General features: G+C 50.7%; 9 protein-coding genes across 9 annotated transcripts; 3 read left to right on the forward strand and 6 right to left on the reverse strand.

Moving 5' to 3' along the window:
• Positions 1-192: 192 nt before the first annotated feature.
• Positions 193-1,037, reverse strand: MRS44_009033 (uncharacterized protein; the record flags this gene model as incomplete). The annotated part of the gene is made up of 2 exons (XM_046276394.2): positions 193-272; positions 323-1,037. The coding sequence occupies 2 exons, from the start codon at positions 1,035-1,037 to the stop codon at positions 193-195; spliced, it is 795 nt and encodes a 264-aa protein (XP_046132495.2).
• A 1,513-nt stretch (positions 1,038-2,550) lies between these two features.
• MRS44_009034 (uncharacterized protein) lies at positions 2,551-5,144 on the forward strand (the record flags this gene model as incomplete). The annotated part of the gene is made up of 2 exons (XM_046280087.2): positions 2,551-3,017; positions 3,071-5,144. 2 exons carry the CDS (start codon positions 2,551-2,553, stop codon positions 5,142-5,144), a joined length of 2,541 nt encoding a protein of 846 aa, XP_046132496.2.
• Positions 5,145-5,214: 70 nt separating this feature from the next.
• On the reverse strand, positions 5,215-6,318 carry MRS44_009035 (uncharacterized protein; the record flags this gene model as incomplete). Its single annotated transcript, XM_046276395.2, has 1 exon — positions 5,215-6,318. One exon carries the CDS (start codon positions 6,316-6,318, stop codon positions 5,215-5,217), a length of 1,104 nt encoding a protein of 367 aa, XP_046132497.2.
• Positions 6,319-7,172: 854 nt separating this feature from the next.
• Positions 7,173-8,086, reverse strand: MRS44_009036 (uncharacterized protein; the record flags this gene model as incomplete). Its single annotated transcript, XM_046276396.2, has 3 exons — positions 7,173-7,445; positions 7,505-7,784; positions 7,836-8,086. The coding sequence occupies 3 exons, from the start codon at positions 8,084-8,086 to the stop codon at positions 7,173-7,175; spliced, it is 804 nt and encodes a 267-aa protein (XP_046132498.2).
• Positions 8,087-8,442: 356 nt separating this feature from the next.
• On the reverse strand, positions 8,443-9,546 carry MRS44_009037 (uncharacterized protein; the record flags this gene model as incomplete). The annotated part of the gene is made up of 1 exon (XM_046272756.2): positions 8,443-9,546. One exon carries the CDS (start codon positions 9,544-9,546, stop codon positions 8,443-8,445), a length of 1,104 nt encoding a protein of 367 aa, XP_046132499.2.
• Positions 9,547-11,294: 1,748 nt separating this feature from the next.
• Positions 11,295-12,920, forward strand: MRS44_009038 (uncharacterized protein; the record flags this gene model as incomplete). Its single annotated transcript, XM_046283675.2, has 2 exons — positions 11,295-12,737; positions 12,789-12,920. 2 exons carry the CDS (start codon positions 11,295-11,297, stop codon positions 12,918-12,920), a joined length of 1,575 nt encoding a protein of 524 aa, XP_046132500.2.
• A 170-nt stretch (positions 12,921-13,090) lies between these two features.
• On the reverse strand, positions 13,091-14,739 carry MRS44_009039 (uncharacterized protein; the record flags this gene model as incomplete). The annotated part of the gene is made up of 5 exons (XM_046270962.2): positions 13,091-13,202; positions 13,252-14,158; positions 14,208-14,241; positions 14,292-14,542; positions 14,589-14,739. The coding sequence occupies 5 exons, from the start codon at positions 14,737-14,739 to the stop codon at positions 13,091-13,093; spliced, it is 1,455 nt and encodes a 484-aa protein (XP_046132501.2).
• Positions 14,740-15,739: 1,000 nt separating this feature from the next.
• On the reverse strand, positions 15,740-16,667 carry MRS44_009040 (uncharacterized protein; the record flags this gene model as incomplete). The annotated part of the gene is made up of 3 exons (XM_046284105.2): positions 15,740-16,056; positions 16,108-16,606; positions 16,656-16,667. 3 exons carry the CDS (start codon positions 16,665-16,667, stop codon positions 15,740-15,742), a joined length of 828 nt encoding a protein of 275 aa, XP_046132502.2.
• A 1,311-nt stretch (positions 16,668-17,978) lies between these two features.
• MRS44_009041 (uncharacterized protein) lies at positions 17,979-18,745 on the forward strand (the record flags this gene model as incomplete). The annotated part of the gene is made up of 2 exons (XM_046279508.2): positions 17,979-18,511; positions 18,562-18,745. The coding sequence occupies 2 exons, from the start codon at positions 17,979-17,981 to the stop codon at positions 18,743-18,745; spliced, it is 717 nt and encodes a 238-aa protein (XP_046132503.1).
• Positions 18,746-18,762: the final 17 nt, after the last annotated feature.

Consider the following 18,762-nt stretch of genomic DNA (forward strand, 5'->3'; position numbering starts at 1 on the left):
CGATACGGGAGCATGCACCATTGAGTGAACAAACGAGTATTAATAGGCCATTTCCATTCGACTGCTACGTCTATTATTTGGTTCAAAGCATAAGAAGCGTCTTTGGTTGGTCAAACTCTGATAGAATTTCTTGTGCCGTCAGTCACTAATCGCAACCATCGCTCAACGCTTCCTACCCGGCTGGCTGCCAAGCTATGAGTACCTGGTCCCCATACGTGCGCCACCATAGATACCCGCTGCCCCGGAGGTCTTTGTGGAGGCGATTCGTTTGACTGCGACGAAAGGTCAGCACGAGTTTTCACAATGCACTTGGAACACAAACATTGTTCCCACGTGAGAGGCTCACGGAGGTCTTTGACAGCATCCCTCCATACGCGAGCGCACCAACAAGCGACAAGCAGATCAAACAGCTTCTCTTCAACCGTAGCTTTGATCGAAAGTCGAGGCGGTTTCTCAATCTTACCCTCCTTGTCGCGTTGTGGGCGTGTTTCCTCAGCAATGACCCTCCCTTGAGCATCCTTCCAAATTATCGTGTTTGCCTTCCCTCGGCTAAGTCGTCCTCGTAGATCAGTGTCTGCCTTTAAGAGTCCTTCGACTTTGAAAGAACTGGTAGACAAGCCCTGCGACATTGTAACTTTGGGAAATGTCCGCTTCTGACTCGTCTGCCCCGTGAGAACGACATTCTTTCCGTTCGCGCCCCCAAATTCGCCTTTGCTCACAAATTCGGCCTTAAAGTCGTATATGTGGTCGAGACGAGACTTGAGACTTGGTTCCGAGTCGGTATTGGCGACGCGATATCGCATCTTTTCGATGCCGTAGACATCGGTCGTGTTATAGGCCGGGGGACTGTTGAGCTCGTATAGAGTGCGGGAGGGAGCATATGCGGAGTAGATGTGACAGTCATCGAGGACGAGAATGGGTAGGTCTTCAGGTGCTGATGATTCTTGTTGGTGGGTGGCATCATAGGATGGAGGTTGCTCGGCTGGTTGCGCAGCCTCTGCAGAGTTCTCAGACACCTTAAGGTTTTCCTTTTCCATGATTTCTTTCTGGCCGATAAAGACGTGTATTAATGAGTAATTTAGATATAAACCAAAATCATGAAGTTGAATGTAGTGCAAGTAAGCTCAAGACAACGTTTTACGGGACACCGATGACGTATATATACATTGGCGCTGGAAATACAGCCTGAAATCCATCTGGGCCTGAATCAGCCCAAGGTCATGAGATTGTCCGAGTTTGGTAAATCCGAGCGCTCTGTGGTCGCATTTAAAGGACCTTCCAGTCATGGCGTCTTGGCAGGCGTGTAAAAGCCTCAACTGTTTGTGCTGCGGACCAGTTTAGTTGACGCCCGGGTAAGCTGTATGGCTGTGCGCAAGCGAGCTCAAAATCCATGTCTTGGCATCCTGCCTTTTGACATATCACCTTGTTCGGTTGTGCCTAAAGGATTCATCTGACCGCGGAGATGGTTGACTCAAGTTTTACATTTCATGTAATAAAAAGGGAGCCAATATGATAGATACATATGATTGCGAAGTATGAAGATGCTTGTGGAGGAGGAATTGTCTAGAAATGTTGGCATCTCTTCTCAATAATCCTTGGCATGGTAAGCGTACAGCCAGCCTGGTTTGAACGGCTCACTTTTGGAGTAATAACCTCTGTGTGTTATTTCATTCCGCAGTTCCTAAAATAAGTTTGTTCATGTCCTAGCGATCAACCTTGTATGGGATCTTCCTAGCCTGTTGCTTTTCATTGTTGATCGGTCATTGGGGACAAGCAACATATGACTTCCTATCTATGTCAAGACCCGAGATGCCTTTGCCATCTACCACAGAATCCATATCCTCTAGGCCAAAAGTGATACTTGAAGGGTTGACCAGAGGGCTTACGTCCCGTCGTTCTATAACCATTGGCTGGACTGCTTTCTGGGAAACGACTCAGTTGAAGATAGACCACAACTGGTAAAGCAATATATCTTCTCCTTATACTTGTGGTAAGCAAATATCGTGCTCAAGTCTTTTTCTGAGGGTTTCTAATCTTTTTAATCCTCTACGACTCCTTTAGCCACCGATGCCGGCCCGATGAATTCGGCCGCCGCAGGCCTCATCCGACCCGGCCGGCCCGACCAATGTAACCCTGGCCCGACGAACTACCTAAAACAGAAACACCACTTAACTTGCAGACCCAGCTCAAGCACACTAAAGCTCATTTCTATTTATTGAGTTGAGCTCTTGCCGCTATAAGCTGAGTGGGCGCTGAGCTCGGGCTAGAGAGGCCTGAGTTGAGCTTGGAGTAGGTGTAAATGTGAGGTGTACGAGACACTGCGAAGGCGGGACGTCAGTCAGATTCATCTCGTTGCAGCACTTTTTTTTCCCGTCTGCGGATAGTCCTAGTTTCAGGTCAGGCAGAAACAAGGCTTATTTCTCTCTTTGATCTTAAATAGTATGGAATAATGCAACCAAATTCAACTATCCGAGCAAAGTACCTCAGCCGCACATCTTGCGGGGTCATCATGCCTCTCAGATCAGCATACCCTCCCAATAAAGCCTCGCCATGACCCGTTGGCACCCACCATCTTGCCAATCCCCCATCGTCTGGGTCGGGGAGGACTCCGTCCCCAGATGCAAAGCCTGCGGTGCTTCCGCTCATGAGCAGCTCCAGCAGCTGAGGGAGCATCCTTCCAACCCAGTTTCTCCGTTGCCGCCCGACGAAAAGGCAGGGCAGCTAAATCTCCACTGGCCATCGAGCGTATCATATACACGAGAGAAGACTGCCGCATTGACAGAAGAAATTCGCGACTGTCTTCAAATCTCCGGCCCGCCTTCGAGGACGCAGAAGTCTCTCATCCATGGGCGCACTCTGGAAAGAGACGAGTTTCGGCTTATATGCCTCACGGCCGAAGAGAAGGATTTGCCAGCAGACGTAGTTCACTTGTCGTTGGAGACGTACAACGATGGCAATTTCCCCGACTATGAGGCTGTCTCCTATACCTGGGGAGGTGAAGATGGAGACGACACCTTGTGAGTGTGAAACCAAAACATTTTATAGCTTGTATATCTCAAACCTTCTCTAGGCGTCACCCAATCTACATCGGCGAGCACTGGGATATTCTCCTCCAGACCCGTAACTGCTGCGCAATGCTCCGCTACCTCCGTCCCTCGAGAGGCATACGGATGGTCTGGGTCGACGCCATATGCATCAACCAAGAAGACATACAGGAGAGAGCTGACCAGATCGCCAAGATGGGCCAGCTCTTCACGGGATGCTTTCAGGTCTTTCTCTGGCTCGGTGATGACATAGTATTCAAGAAACCGGGTGTTCATCCTCCACGGCTCCCTCTCCATGAGCTCGAACACCTGGAGGAGCTGCAACTTCCGAGCAAGACAGAGCCAGTCAACATCCGAAGCCTTTTCGAGAGACGGTATTTCAGCAGGGTGTGGATCATTCAAGAACTCATCCTCCCGCCACGCATCGCCATACCCATCGGAGATAAGATCTTCTGGGCTGACCCTTCCACGCCGACGCACTTTGAGCGTCTGTCGAGCCGCGACTGGCTATGGGAGCAGACCAGAGCACCGTGGTTCCAGCATGCAACCCGAGGCTCGGTAATGCAGGAGAATCTCTCCGAGTTCATGACGCTCACCTGGAAGAGTCAGTCGTCCGACATCCGGGACAAGGTCTATGGAGTAATGGGCCTCTCCTCTATGAAAGAGGGTGCCCAAATCCGGCCTGACTATGGAATATCTCTCCAACATCTCATAATAGGCTTCTTCGCCCACGGCATCATCAGCGGAGGCGCACCCCAGCTGCTCCTCAAGGCAGCGGGTACATCAGCTGAAGCCGGAATGCCCTTTTGGATGCCTCACTGGAGGGGAGACGCCTGGGAAGAGCTGTTTGGGAGCAATGATAAAGAGAATCCGGCCTGGGAAAACGTGGAGAATTCCCTTGTCGAGGTGAAGAGACACCGGCAAAAGCCAGGGCCTACAACGACCCGTTGGAAGGGATACAAACAATACCGTCTGGTGCGGTTCCTTCCCGGGTCCTTCTTCGAGGTAGAAAGTGAGTTGAGAAAGACCGTCTTTGATAGGAGGCCTTGGCACCAGAATGCGACAGTAGACGCCGATACTGGGGCCATGTCTCTCAACCTGACGAGGCTGGCGTCGATCAAGAATCGTCCGGCCAGACTTCGTGGTTTCGGCGGGGAAAGATGGTATAGGATCAATAACACCAGGGAATTTTCTTGTGAGGACGTCATCTTCGTCATGAGTCGAAGCAAGCTGGACGAGGTAGTCGAAGCTGGGGATGAAATCTTTCTCCTCGACACCAATGTTAGGGCGCCCATCTATATGATCCTGCGCAAGACGGGCAATCCCCGAGAGTTCCGCCTGATAGCTGCCTGCCCTCATCTGGCCTTCTTGCTCATGACAAAAACCGACATGCCCGTCGAGCCCGTCAAGCTTGTCAAGCCCGTCCCTAGTTGTGAACCACTCCCTCTGGGCGACCTCCAGCACAGCCTGCACGAAGACCTCACGATTCTGCGCATTTTCTACGACCACGAAGTATCTGGCATTGTGTTTAATAAATACCAGGGCATCCGAAAGCGGTTTCTCTTCCCAGGGAAGCACGGACCGGTCACGTTCAAAGAAGTGCTGCCTCTCCTGTTTGGGCTTGCAAGAGACAAGCACAAGCAAAAGTTCAAGTCGTGGAGGGGCTTCCAGGAGTTATATTTGGAATCGATCGACCCCAAGTTCCAGCCGCGCGTATCCAACGGCTTTTGTGAACTGTCCCTCGCCGCAGAGGACAAGGAGGAGATTGTTAACCTCCTAGACTACCACGCGTATGGGGTCGAGATGAAAGGCTGGTCCAAGGGGACAGACAAGGAGGGCACGGGCAGAGTTGTGCTGAGACGCAACATAAGCGTCATCGGACCGGAGCTGAGGAACATGGTTTCCAATTCGTATCCTTTGAACCTGGCGGAGTTGGTGGACAGTCTGGTGGGCAGACTCGAGGATGCGGATGTTGGAGAGCGCATCATGGCGGGGCCGGTTGAGGAGGACCACTTCCGAGGCGGGACGCATTTTTGGCTTGATCCGGTGTTGGAGAGGTTTGGGCTTGATGGGAGTACCTTTAGAGTGCGTATAATATAACGGTCGTTTCATGATACTATGACAATGTATAACAAATGTATTCTTCTATTTACTTTTGCTGCTACTTGAACTAAAACTCCTCTGCAGTCAATCCAACATTTCGCTCCTTGGCGAGCCGCAGAAGCTCTTGACCGATGGCCAAATCCATAACACCCGTTCCGACACTCTTGTAGATGACGAAGCCAGTCTCTAGCCACTGTGTGAGATCGGCTGGCTTCTCAGTGTTCTTGGTCTGAAGAAGCTGGCCAATCTCGAGCATCTTCTCTGTCGGAATCTCAGCCTTGACCAACTCTCCGGCTTCCTGCAAGCATCCGTCACGGCTGTCGACAGCAACAGAACCTCCCTGGTAGCTGGCAGAGGCGAAAACGCTGGAGGGATCCACCACTTGCTTCAAGAGCTCTGGGTCGATTTCCTGCATGTCCAGTCGGTAAGAGCCGATGGCCGCAAAGAATCGTGTCTTGCTTAGGGCCTTCTCAGAAGTGAGGTACTTGGCCGGGAACAAGGGTTGTGTACTGGGGGTTGTGAAGAAGAGGACGTCGGCATCGACCACCAATGACTCCAGGGCTGCGTCACGGTCTCCTTGGGGATCAAAGGCCTTAAGGTCGATGTGAGAAGGCCATGGGGAGTTCTGGTTAGACTTGAGCGACTCAATCAGCTCCTGCGTTCGCTGGGCTGAACGGTTGACGATGGTGACACTCTTGATGTCCTTTTCCTTGAGAAGGAGGGCCAATCGGATGTGCCAGAGGGCCTGCTTTCCTGCACCAAAAACCACAATGTTCTCGGTGTTTTTGCGGAATCGATAGGGCAGCATGGACCCAAGCGCCGTGCGGAATGCCGTGAGAGCGGCGGCATTCAAGGTGCCGATAGCCTGACCCCTAGCATCGCATAGCGTAAGAACACTCTTCAGGCCGGGCTCTGACGGCTTGAGCTTTTCGGTCGGGGTGATGCCGACAATCTTGACACCCAGAAGCTGGTCGGTGGTTCCAGGCATGAACAAGCTGACTTGGTCATCTCGGCTGACGACGGCGCGATGCGGCTGATACTGCTGCTCATTGTTGCACGAGTACTGAATGAGGGCCCGTTCGAGAGCATTGGCAAGGTCAACGACATCCGAAGACGACAAGTTGTCGAGGATGTGGTTGACGTTGCTGTCTGAGAGAACAGTAAAAGCCATGATGTCTTGCTGTGTTGTTGCTGAGATGGATGGTTAGAAAGTTGGCACAGTATCAGAACTATATGGACCGAAAGACGTCCAATGAAACCGAGGCCTTTATCGATGAGGAAAGACATTCCGGCATCGGACTCGGGCTGCGTCGGCTTTGCCGATAAGCGTCATGTCAGAATCCATGTTTGGGCGGGGAAATGCCATGGAATGTCGGGACATGGGGCCGACTCTTTAAATCTGCTGAGATTGGAGAGAAGCTTCCATCAACACTGCCAAATATCATGTCAGTTAAATAACGATCGGTTGAATATATATATTTATATAGAAATGTTGCCATGGCCGTGGAAATGAGCTCTCTGCACCTCGCGCGGAGACATGCCTGGACTGCCATGCTGACTATCACGTCCCATTCTCGGAATTGATTACCTGTTTCATAAACTCCAAGATAACCGCCTGTTTCTCTACATTTGTAAGCTATTGCTACATGTTCTATCTTTTCGGATGCTCCCTCCGCGATTGCTTACAGGTCCCGAATGTAAGGTCTTTGAGTCGGTCCGGGCAAGTACATTCGATCGTTTTATTTGCCTATTGGACCATGATTCGGCTATATGATGCAGTCTGTAACTTTCATTTGCGATAAGACCAATATGTTGTTTGAGAATAATTGATTTAGAGGGGTACTCATGAGTATGCATCACCTATCTTAACTTCCAACATGTTACAAAGTATAAACTAAAACCAATTGCTTTGCGCTCGAGACTCCCTGTTCTGAGTACGACACTATCGATAGACATGGAAAGAAGAAAAAAAAACAAGTTCGACCCCAGTAGATGCTCGATGTTGATAACAATCTTCCTGACTGTTTACTCTCGCTGACTCGGCATCTCGTAGCCCTGCTCAGTAGGAAAGGTGGTGTCCAGCTTGTGAATCTCCCGCTTCAACGACCTGGTTTTGACACCAACGACAAGCAGGATCAGAATGACCAACATCTCCGGCACAACATTGAGACACACCTCGATCGCCTTGGAGGTAAGGAAGCCTGAGGTTGGGTCTGAGATCTTGAGCTGGAGGAACGCAATGGCGTAGGCAAGTCGAAGGCCGGTGAGCGGCATTGTCAGCAAGGTACCGTTCAGGAGCTAATGGTGGCGATGAGTTAGCATTTGTGCATCCAAAACATACGATAAGATGAACTTACCAGTCTACCGCCCGACATCGAAGGCACAGGTCCAGCCATCGACGTGGATCGAGACTTTCCAAAAGACCACAAAGCCCAAAGCACCAGGAGTACCCAAGACAACGCGACCAGAGCAGATGCGACCTTGAGAAGTATCTTCATAGTCGATATAGATTCCCCTTTCTGCAAGTTGATAACGGAAATAATGATCAAGACCATGGCGATTCCGACAAGGGTATGGTATTGGACCTCGAGTAGCACGTCTAGCTTTCTGTTGAGTCGAGGGTTCGTTGCTCGTCGCCTGGCATGGAAAGTTAGACAAGAGTTCTTGACTCGGAATAGGAATACTCACGCTTCATGCAGAACGCCTGATGCTGCCAGAAGCAAGGGAGACAGGCCAATGCTGCTGAGAATAATCGATCCGGTCGAGGTGTTGGAGCCATGAAGGCCGATACCTCCAGTGATGATCCTGAGGACACAAAAAGTCTGGACGTAGAACCAGCCCAAGAAGCCAACTTTGCCATGCTTGAACAAGCAGTACAAGGCAGGCTGGGCAAAAACGATATAAATGGCGAGCTTGGCCGCCGAGATGGAGTCTGTCATGTTGTAGATGTGGTGTAGGATTATTGACTGCGTAAATGATGATGGGATGGAGTTCGAGGTAGAGAATGTCTTGGAGGATATTTTCGATAAACCTCCCGCATACACAGCTCTCATATATAGCTAATGTCTTGGCTTCCTCTTCCTTGCATTCTCACTTATTCCTGCCGCTAACTTGGGTGTGTTTCTGCTGATCTGCAGGCGTAGGGCTGCGCCACGCAACCGATGCACACCTAAACAGTTAAACGATAGCGAGAATGGCAGGGCCCTTAGTGTGGTGGGCTGTTCATTTAATCCAGACCTCTTAGACGAGAGAATCGGTAGGGCTGTTTCATGGGCTGCGTAATCTCGTCGTTTATTCAGTCGTCATCAGTGAATACTACTTGCTCTTCCAACACTTGCTTCGGCCAACGGAGTAATCCTTGCCATTCCTCCGGCACCACCTCGATGATTGCCTGCAGCTCACGGGACCCAGAATCCCCAACCCACCAGAAGCTGCGTAGCATGGCCATCAGAGCAAAATAGTTGGCCAGAATAACAAGTGCCCGGGGGCGTTGCTCCTCGACCAGGTCTACAAAGCGCTTATGGATCATCATGGGGAAGACAACTACCCTTCTTCCCACGGTCGCTGCAGGTTCGCGCTGGTTCATGGATTTCCAGATACCCCCAATGAAACTGACTGCTCCCCCATACGCTGCTTCTATCTCCGGGTCCCAACTTTCCTCCAGCTCATGCGGCTCCTCTCGACGCATCAGGTGCATCAAATCTCGTCGTAGTTCCTCATTCTTGTTATCGTCAAGATAATCCGACACGGCATCGATCATCTTGAAGGCCACAGAATCGGGTTTGTTTTTGATGAGATCCCAGGCTTTCCGAAACACAGCCGTGCTACTTCCGCTAATGCGTAGCCAGTTGATAGGCGGGACGTACGGATCCAGGACTCGTTGCTGGATCTTGACGAAGCCGTACAGACGCAACATGCTTGACACCAAGCAGATGGAATCAACGTTTTCCAGGCTCATGTTCTCAATGTCCTTGTGGTGTTCACGAAGAGCCATGTTGAGATATGTGCGGCAAGTCTCAGCGGCCTCCTTGTCGGTGTACTTGCTGCGATGCTCATTGTGAAGAGAAACCACCATGAACATGGCGTAGAGGATGGAGTCCGAAGTCAATGCCCTTTTGCAAAGGCTGGTTACCCAAAATTCGTAGGCGATGTCGTCCATGGAAGTGGACGGGCCAGTGTCAGTCATGTACTGATAGAACAGTCGCTGTTCGAGCTTTCTCCGCGCCTCAGACTCGGGAGGATCTACGATCTTCTCATCTGCAAGAAATGGTCGCGTAGATCCACCAGAGGCTTGAGAGCTGGGGGACTTGGCACGATCGTAGACGCAATCTAACTCTAGTCGAGTGCAATTGGAACATATTGGCTTGGCCTCATCGCACTGATGATTGTTAGTGGACATGCCAACCACTATAATTTGGTGCACTTGCCTTGACGCGGCGGGCTCTGCACCGCTGACAGCCTGTCCGTGACTTTTTATGAAACAGCTTCGCAGGGCGTTTTTTCATCGGTGGCCTCGATTGCCGAATGCTGAGATTGGCTGAACCGCTTGGATCCATAGTGACAGACGCATGCAATTCCAAGGATGGTCACGCAAGCAAGCCAAGCTGAGGATAGAAAGAAGGGGAGTTTAAACGATAACGATCGTTCAAGAGGCATCCAGAAAAGTTAAACGAGAACGAGCGATCGTCGTCAGCGACGTGCCGATTTCCGAGCGGGAATAGTGCTGACTGAGAGATTCGTTTCTGTAATCTGATTCGCTGATGGGACCATGAACGGCTTCACGGCAATTAGTGTCCTCGCTTGGTTGTTGGTGACGAGGGGTGCTTGTTTCGCTCGTTATCGTTTACGGTGGGCGATAGGGGTCACTGTTGCAAAACTCCCTGTCACTTCCTTTTGGGCTTAGGCGCTCTGGTCCTTAGTCATCCGAGTACTTCGTGTGAGCATGAGATATGTACCGCGGACTAGCAGCGGGCCCGCGCGGTGGCCTTCTGCCAGTCCAATTGACAGTTCGCAGCATCAGGTCCATAATGGTAGTCGGTTTGCAAACCATTTGCCACCATATTGATGCGCAAAACGCGATATCTAGAACTTGGTCCCGACAAGCTGAATTGATTCTTCCAAAACCAGTTCACCAAACAACTTTAGTTTTGCCATTGTCCTGATCGAAAGCGCGCCTGTTCCAGAAACAAGGAAAGCCGTCACCCAGTCCCTACCCTGATGGGGCTGGAAATGTGTAAATGTCGACGCCCATAAAGAAAAAAAAACATACATATATGGCAACGACTTTGAGGGCCTGATGTTTTTCGCTATATGATGGTATCTGGTTGAAATTTGGGGTTCAAAGTCTCGACTCTACGTCCTGGCCATGACCATTGTGTACGGTCTTCATCTTAACGTCCCCCCAAACTTGGAATGAGGAGCGGGACAGTGAGGTAGCAGAGGACTACCGCAGTAATCCCGCGTCTGGTCAGCAGCGGACTAGCGTAGCAACCTCGTGCTTAAATGGGTCTAGCGACTTCATCCGCTGTGACAAAGGGGGCATATTGTCCATCGCTGAGGCTGCTCGGCTCTGGATTGTGAGCGTGATCAAGTCGTCAGATACATTTCCACTACTAACTCGATGCGCAGCAGCTCAATAAATCGGACGAGGAAGAGATGGAAGAGGACAATTGAGTGTTGGTGCTGTCCAGTTCGACCGTCATGGTGGCGGCCGATGTCTGTAGGACTAGATAGAAATCTGCTTTGCTGGTCCGCAGCGACCCCGCAGCTTTGATTACATCCTCTGTAACGCGAAAAAAAATCTAAGAATCTATGCCGAGGTACACGTAGCAATGTACTGCGGGTCGGGTTGCCCATCTCGCTAACCCGTTTTGTCTCTCTTCCGGTGGTTTTGGGGTTTTGCAACAGTGACCCCTATAGCCTGCCGTAATCGTTCATGCAGGGATTGGGTGGCTATGCTGCAACGTTAAACGGAAACCTCCTTTCTTTGGATATATACGAAGAGAATGAGTATATAGCTGGCAGTTTCAACATGTTCAACTCATCTAATCCAGAATCATTCTACTCATTCCTATTTAATCTCCTGATCCTTCTATACTACCAATTCTATACCGACATTTCTACTCTTCATTCTCGCTGCGAAACATCATGTCAGGAGAAGGTCTCGATCCTCTCAAGCGCTACATTGTCAAGGGCATAGCCAGCGGCATTGGCTTGGCGTCCGAGGGCATAACCTCTTACAAAGAACGTCGCAAGGCCTCATCATCACCACCAAGCTCCGAAAATGATGCAGCCTCAACTCGACCCTTTCCAACCTCAACAGACAACACAGCTACTGGCGTCCATGAACTCTCTGGTGATGCCAAGGCCCGGCCAGAAGAAGATGCTCAGTGGGAACTAGACGAGGCACAGGATGAACTGTTGCCACAGTACGAGCCCCCCCAAGAGACGAGCACTACCCCCGATCTCGGCCAATATCTCTTCAACAGATATCCTGCTCCTCCATATACGGAAACCATGAGCAAATTGTCCCAGCCAGTCATCCTTCCCCAGCGCAGACCAAAGACACGCAGACGAGGCTTCATCAGAGCATATGCACCAGCCTTGAACGACACTGGCATAACCCAAGACATGTTTCTGGACTTTCTCGAGACGTTTCACAAATCTACACAAGCATCACCATGGATCGATGCCATCAACCTTGCCGCCATGCCTCTTTCACTCATCCCTCATTTCCCAATGGTTGTCGGACTGGCTATCCAGGCCACGCTCATGGTAGCAAAGGACATCCAAAACAGGACGAGGACGAATGCATTCTTGGACAAGGCAAACAAAGAATTCTTTGGACCTCGTGGGTTGTATTGTCTCATCATGACTTATAGCCCCGAGACAGACAAGCCTCATGAAGCTGCCGACGTCTCTTCTACGATTGCCACCTCCCAGAACCCCTCGACAAGTCAGAAGATGTTCGGGAAGCTCAAGGAGTCAAAGGGCAAGACTTATGGAGAAGTCGAGTTACCGGAGGCTGCACCCCTCGTGTTTCCAGTCCTGGAAGACCCTGCCGCAGAAAGCGATGCAAAAAAGTCGACCAAGGAGAAGTTGGAAGGCACTCAAAATTACGTGAGAGAATACTTTGACAAGAGGGCACAAGCAAAGTTCGCTGCCAAGAACGACGGGAGCTCTCTTGTTCAGGGTCCAACCCCCAAGTTCACCTCTCGATATGCCGATCCCACCCATCCCGCAAGCAGCGGCTCTTTCCGATCACTGATCACGGGAGGTCATATCAATCCTCCCCCAATGACTCGACAAGAGCGTATGGCGGGCGCGATGGGTAACTGGTGCTCGAGTTATGATGCTAGACAGCCAGGTGCCAACTACACTCTGAAGGATCATGTGTTGCGTACAAGAGGCATGATGTCACTGGGGTCACCGAGAGCTGAGCATGCTCCCTATGGCGGACAGCCAGCTGAGCCAGCCACAAGTATGAGGCCGGGTCTTGGATCTCGCATGAGTGGAGACCGAGACAAGATGCAAGTAGGACCGCTTTCAGTTCCATCGCCAAGAGGGATGATCAAGAAGGTAGTGAAGAAGGTAAGTCAAGTCTCTTGATATCAGCAGAGTGATAAGCTAACACGGAATCAGAATATCCTCTACTTGATGGTGGTAAACTTGCCAACGGACGAGGAGCTGGCTCAAGCTACAGAAGAACTCGAGAGGAGGAGGAAGGAGGGCGCCAAGATGTCTAACATTATCAAGAGGTTCGCCGATTATTAACTCGCTGTATTTTGTATATAATAGTGGTCAGGTTAGGAGTTGGTTGGAGGCAACTGTCTATTATTGAACACCCCTAAGGGACTTGTTTTTAGAACACGTTTCAACATTGGAAGTGAATGCCACGCTCAGTGGCGGCTATCTATCACATGATAGTGCGTGTTCCATCCATCTCATGAGCTGAGACCATCTCTCTCGGTCTCCTTAGCACTCGCGCTCTTGAGATTGGGGCTGACAGCCGCTTCCTCGACAGCAACCTGAGAAGCCGGATCCACGGTTTGGGGACTGTGTGAAGTTAGCATATGTGTGCTGCAAGATGATTCTCATGACTTACTCCCGTCGCTTGAGATACTGGTTTAGCAGATGCGTCGCAATGACCAGGGCAACGGAGCATCCAAGTGAGAAGGAAAAGCCCTTGACGAAATGAGGAGCTTCGACTGTCTTGTAAACCAGAAGAGAGGTCCATGCGGTAGATGATTGGGCGATGGCAGTAATAAGAACAAGGGCAAAGGACCTCTCTGCCGGCGATGTTCTCAGCTGCGTGTTGACCCAACCGTGCAGCGCAGGCGCCATGGCGTTGGCCGAGTAGATGGTGGAGAATGCAAACCATTTCGCAGCTTCAGGGACGTTCCAGACGATAAGAATAATGAGGCCAATGATATTCCAGGTATACGCAGCCGTAATAGCCCAGGCAGGTCCAAGGTATAAGTCAGAAGCAAAAGACACCAGCAGGACGTAGAAGATACCCAGCGCCGGGGCAATGGTGCCGAGTTCGTTGATGCGAGCCTTGGTATAGCGCTCGAGTGACTTGATCCAGAGCAGGAAACTTCCAGAGCTTGTATGCAGCTGAGAGTTCCAGAAAAGGACGTCGAGAAGGATGATGGTCCAGAACTGCGGCTTCATGGCGATACGCTTGAGAGTGTTCAAGCCAAGCTTTCCATGGGACTGGTGGCCAGCACGAGATAGTCGCTCGGTGCTGAGATCGATGTCCTTTTGGGACAGGCACACTCGGTTAGGTTGCTCCGGGGTACCTGGGATGACGAAATATCCGAGAATGCCGATCGGGATGGTGATGATGGCGCAGATGATGTACATCCAGCGCCAACCGGCGAGACCGTGGACGCCGTCCAATTGGGCCGAGGCTCCAGCCTGGATGAGACCGGCAGTGAGAGTTCCTAGGTATAGACCGATGTAAAAGATACCTCCACGTCTAGCCAGTTCGTCACCACGGTACCAAGCTCCTATATGACGTGAGTATGAGAAACTGGGTAGTCCTGCTGGGTAACGTACCAAGAAGATAGTTCACGGCGGGAAAAAAGGCAGCCTACTGCGGCGTTAACATCATGTCCCTGGTGAAAGGGCGTTGGAACGAACCTCGAACCATCCAACGAGGAATCGGTAGGCAGCGAGCTCAGCAAACCCAGTCACTCGATATTGCAAGAGTGTGAAGACGCCCCAGAGGATGTCGAGGGCGGGGATCAACCAATGCATGGGAATATAAGTGAGCAAGAACATCAAAGGAATCTGTCCAGTGACGGCGCCGACGACGTAAAAGGTTTGCAGCTTAACCAACTCATTGCCCTCGAACTTTAGATCCTCTTTCATCCCCGATACGTAGGCATTATCTATCCAGAGTAAGTCAAGTCCAAGAAGGTGATGATAGTTACTCACTGAGATTAGACTGATCCATGTACTTGACCCAATAAGCGAGGACCGCGTACGGCACAATGAGGAGATCGAGCTTGGTGATCAGCTTCCGCTCCCGTGGGCTATCGCCATCAGCGAACCATTTGAACCAGCTGCCTCGAGATTTGTTGGCCATGTTGAAGAGCAATCAGTAGGGATGAACACGAAAACTGGACTGAATACTGCAGATTTAAACTCAGGATCGAAGCATTTAAGTATCTTCTGCCAGATTTTGCTTGGCCTTCAATCGACTCCCATACCCATGGCCCTGGGACAGCTCTTCATGTTCTAGATCGGACCAGAAGCATGCTATAGACTATCCAGACATTCGATCTATCCTAATCTTGCCAAAGATCGATTGCATCATCGCAAGGTTATCTGATGCAAGTTAATCTAAGAGGCTATATCGACCAAGCTTCTTGTCACACGCACGGGGAACACCCAAAGGCAACCTATGACTGACCAGAATTGTGAGTACGCGCCACAGTGGACTACTCAGCTATCAGTTCCGGATAGGGTGCGGCTCCGCGACCGCGACAAACCTGTGCGGCTCCGACTTCATCTACCCGTACCCAGTTCACAGTGGGCCCAGTTGAACAAGCTCCATCGGAAAGAGTCCGGCTGCGTTAGTGAGGTCTGAAGAGGGAGATCCTGTTCTCTTGAATGGAAAGAATATTGCGTGCTCGTGGCTAGAAGCTGGCTGGAAGCTTGACGGTTGAATTGGGCTGAGAACTAATGAACTACACCACAACTAACGACAACGCCGGTACCCGAAAAAGCTCGTATTTGAATCACTGTCTCAATCAGAAATTGACTGCGGATGGCAGCTGTACTGGCCCACGTCTTGGACCAGTCGTGTAGCATGTCACTTCTAGACCGGCATCGATCCCGGTCCAACCCTGATGAACCCGTACGTGGTCAGATGATTCTTCACATGGCGTGAAGCCGAGAATAAGCTAATAAAAAAGCTTGAAACTTTATTTTGCCATTAGCAAGGGGCCATGTCCTCCAGACCAAGGTCATGGCCACCACAGAGTGGATAGTCAGGGGATCCGCAGACAGACGAGAAGCCAGAATGGTCTCCTATATTGCCCAAAAGGAGTAACCCGAGAACTAAAAGACTCGGCAGTGAGTCATCAAGGGCTCAGTAGATATCGCGCATCCTGCCTGGCGAGGACACGGCAAAAATCTTTCAACCATACCCCGTGCTCTTTGTAATCCTCTGGGAGGCTGTCTACCACTTCCTCGGTCCAGGAGATTACCATATTTTTGCGGCCTGGACACTTTGGTTCCTCTGAAAGGGCGAGAACAGACCTTCCAATGATGTAGTCCAGCAGAAACGTGTGGATGATGAGGAGCTGGCCAACGTGGTTGCTTGGGTCGACAAATGACTGGAAGGTTTCGGTGCTTAAATAACTGGGTATCATGAAGAGGGTGACGAATTCTTTCCAAGCTGATATGTTTGGTCAGTGGTGATAACATTCAGGTCTACTACTTTACTTACCCTCAAGTGAAGAGGTCGGAAGCCAGGATATAGCTTTGAGCATGGATTCACAGTATATCTTTTCACATTCTGTCCGACAGTGGGGCTCAAGAGCCAAAGCAGAGGCTTTGAATCCCTCTATAATCTTCATATCCTTGGGTTGATCGGTGATGATGTCCCGGATATTATCGATATGTGCGTCAGGAGTCCAGCTCCTGAACACAGACCGATGATACTCAGGCATCATGGAAGTCGAGACAAGCGTAGCTCCTCTCGACATGACCAGGTACTCGGTCATTCCATGCGGCATGAGACAAGATTGTGCAGCGATGCACATGAGGGCCGCAAACAGAGCATCTCTATCGGCAATGCTCTTGTGTGAAGTGTCGGCGATCTGCTGATTAATGAGATTGATGGCTGTGACTCGGTGCTGGAGCGCTTGAGCATTGTAATTGACATTGCCATTTTGCGATAGATGAGAAGCACCAAGACCCAGGGCAGCATGCGCCAGGTAGTTGTACTGAAGTCGTGTTAGTTATCTGTAGATGTACTTGTCAAGAAGCTCTCACGCCGTGGGTCATGGCCGCGCATTGCGACCAGATATGATCACCCCTTAGGGGCAAACTCGGATATGCCACGGTCAAGAACTGATAGTGGAATCTCAGATCATCCAGGGCCAAGCTCGTCAGCGGAGGTCTTGGTGTTTCGGGCAGGGCTTGGCATGCTAGCGGTGGATATTGGCACCTCAAGCCTAGCCGTGCACATCGCGCGCATCCTGGTTGACGTTCGTCGCATTTGACTCTTCTCCGCTTGCAATTAAAGCATCCGAGTCGGGATTTGGAATGGCCTCTTCGGGATGGTTGGTGTCGTGCAAGGATGACCTGGTGGGGTGTGTCGGAGCTTGATGACACGGAACGCGACTCGACAGGTTCTTTATCATGCATGATGGGGCCTCAGATTAGGACTGCTCTTCTGCGTGATAGCATGCTGTATTTGATCAAGGGGAGACTGTCGATCGCGTCGGAGATGCACACGGCACTCGCGTCGTGGGTTGCAGGGGTAACGGCAATTCTGCCTTGGCGTCAAGATGACTTGTTTCACGCCTCGCAGGCTTCATCACGTGCAATGGATGCCTGGCAAAATGCGCTGGCGTTGGTGACATGTCTCTGAGCTCTGAGTGGCGCTAACGCTAGTGGTCAAGAGCAAACCGTGCTGGTGAGAGGCCATGGACCAGCCAACCCTAGAGTTGTACAGTTGTCGCTTGGCTGCCATACAGCAGCGATGTTCTGAGTGTATATGTCAAGAATCTGTCAACAAAGGCTGAGACCGCCATAAACTGTGTCTCCCTCTATCATTTTCACTCAGTCTTCCTGCTTGATATAATTTCCTGGTCTTCTGTTAGGCCTTTAATTTGCCGAATGTTGGGGTTCTCATAGAGAACTGATTGTGATAATACAACAACTGCAGTAGGTTTAGACATAGCCGAAGTGAATCCCCCATTCAGTGCTACTTAAATACCACTACATATAGTTATCATAATATAGTCTGCGTATATCTAGATATCTGAACGAATACACCGCAGAGATCGGCTAACACAGTATCCATGGAATAGCTAGGTCACATAACTGCAATAGCTGTACCGAAATCACCCTGAAAGCCATAACTCTTCTTGTTTATCACCATTGCCTATCTTTGAAATTTTTATCACCTCAGCCCGACCTTTTGTGAGCCGAGGCCTTGCCGCCTGCTCAACTTGTCGCAAAAGGGCGCAGCTTACTAACGCCGAGCCGATCCGAATAGTGACTCATGTTGAACAAGGTCAACAACCGACAGCTTCTACTCCACAAAGAACTCAGTCATACCCCTCCAAAATCATCTCAAGCGGCATCATCATGAGCGAACAACCTGTTGGTCCCCTTACTCCGGAGGGCAAGGCATTGCCGCCCTCACGTGTGTCCCTCGACGGGAAGTACACCTCTTTGGTCCCTCTTGATGTGTCCCACGCCGACGCACTTTTCAAACATCTTGGTGGTGAGGAGAATGGCCATCTTTGGACTTACATGTTTGGCGGTCCATATCTCGACCAGACTGAGTGGAAGGAGACCCAGAAGGTCTGGAGCAAGAGAGAAGATACAATCTTCTTCACCGTCCTCTCTGGTCCCCGAGAAGACCCTGATTCTGAGCCTGTGGGACAAATGTCCTATCTCAACATTGTGCCAGACCAACGTCGAATCGAAATTGGCAGTGTCATTCTTGGCGGGAAGCTGAAGCAGACTCGGGCGGCGACTGAGGCATTTTACCTCCTCATCAAGCACGCCTTCGAAGAGCTCGGATATCTGAGGGTTGAGTGGAAGGCCAACCACCTCAACAAACCGAGCTTGTCAGCTGCGGAGCGACTTGGTTTCGTCTACGAGGGAATCTTCAGGTAATTCCCCACCATATAACTCTTCCTGTGCAGATGCTGACGGTTACCAGGAAGCACATGATCCTTAAGGGTAGACGTCGAGATACGGCTTGGTTCAGCATTACAGACGATGAGTGGCCTCTCGTCAAGAAGGCTTTTGAGACTTGGTTGAGTGAAGACAACTTTGACGAGAATGGCAAGCAAATCAAGGCACTCAAGAGCATCAGACAAGCTCTGCAGGAAGAACAGAACTGATAGACGGAAAACATACA

The sequence above is a fragment of the Fusarium solani genome (assembly GCF_023522795.1).
Source record: "Fusarium solani strain SB1 chromosome Unknown bctg00000005, whole genome shotgun sequence".
NCBI classification, from domain to species: Eukaryota; Fungi; Ascomycota; class Sordariomycetes; order Hypocreales; family Nectriaceae; genus Fusarium; species Fusarium solani.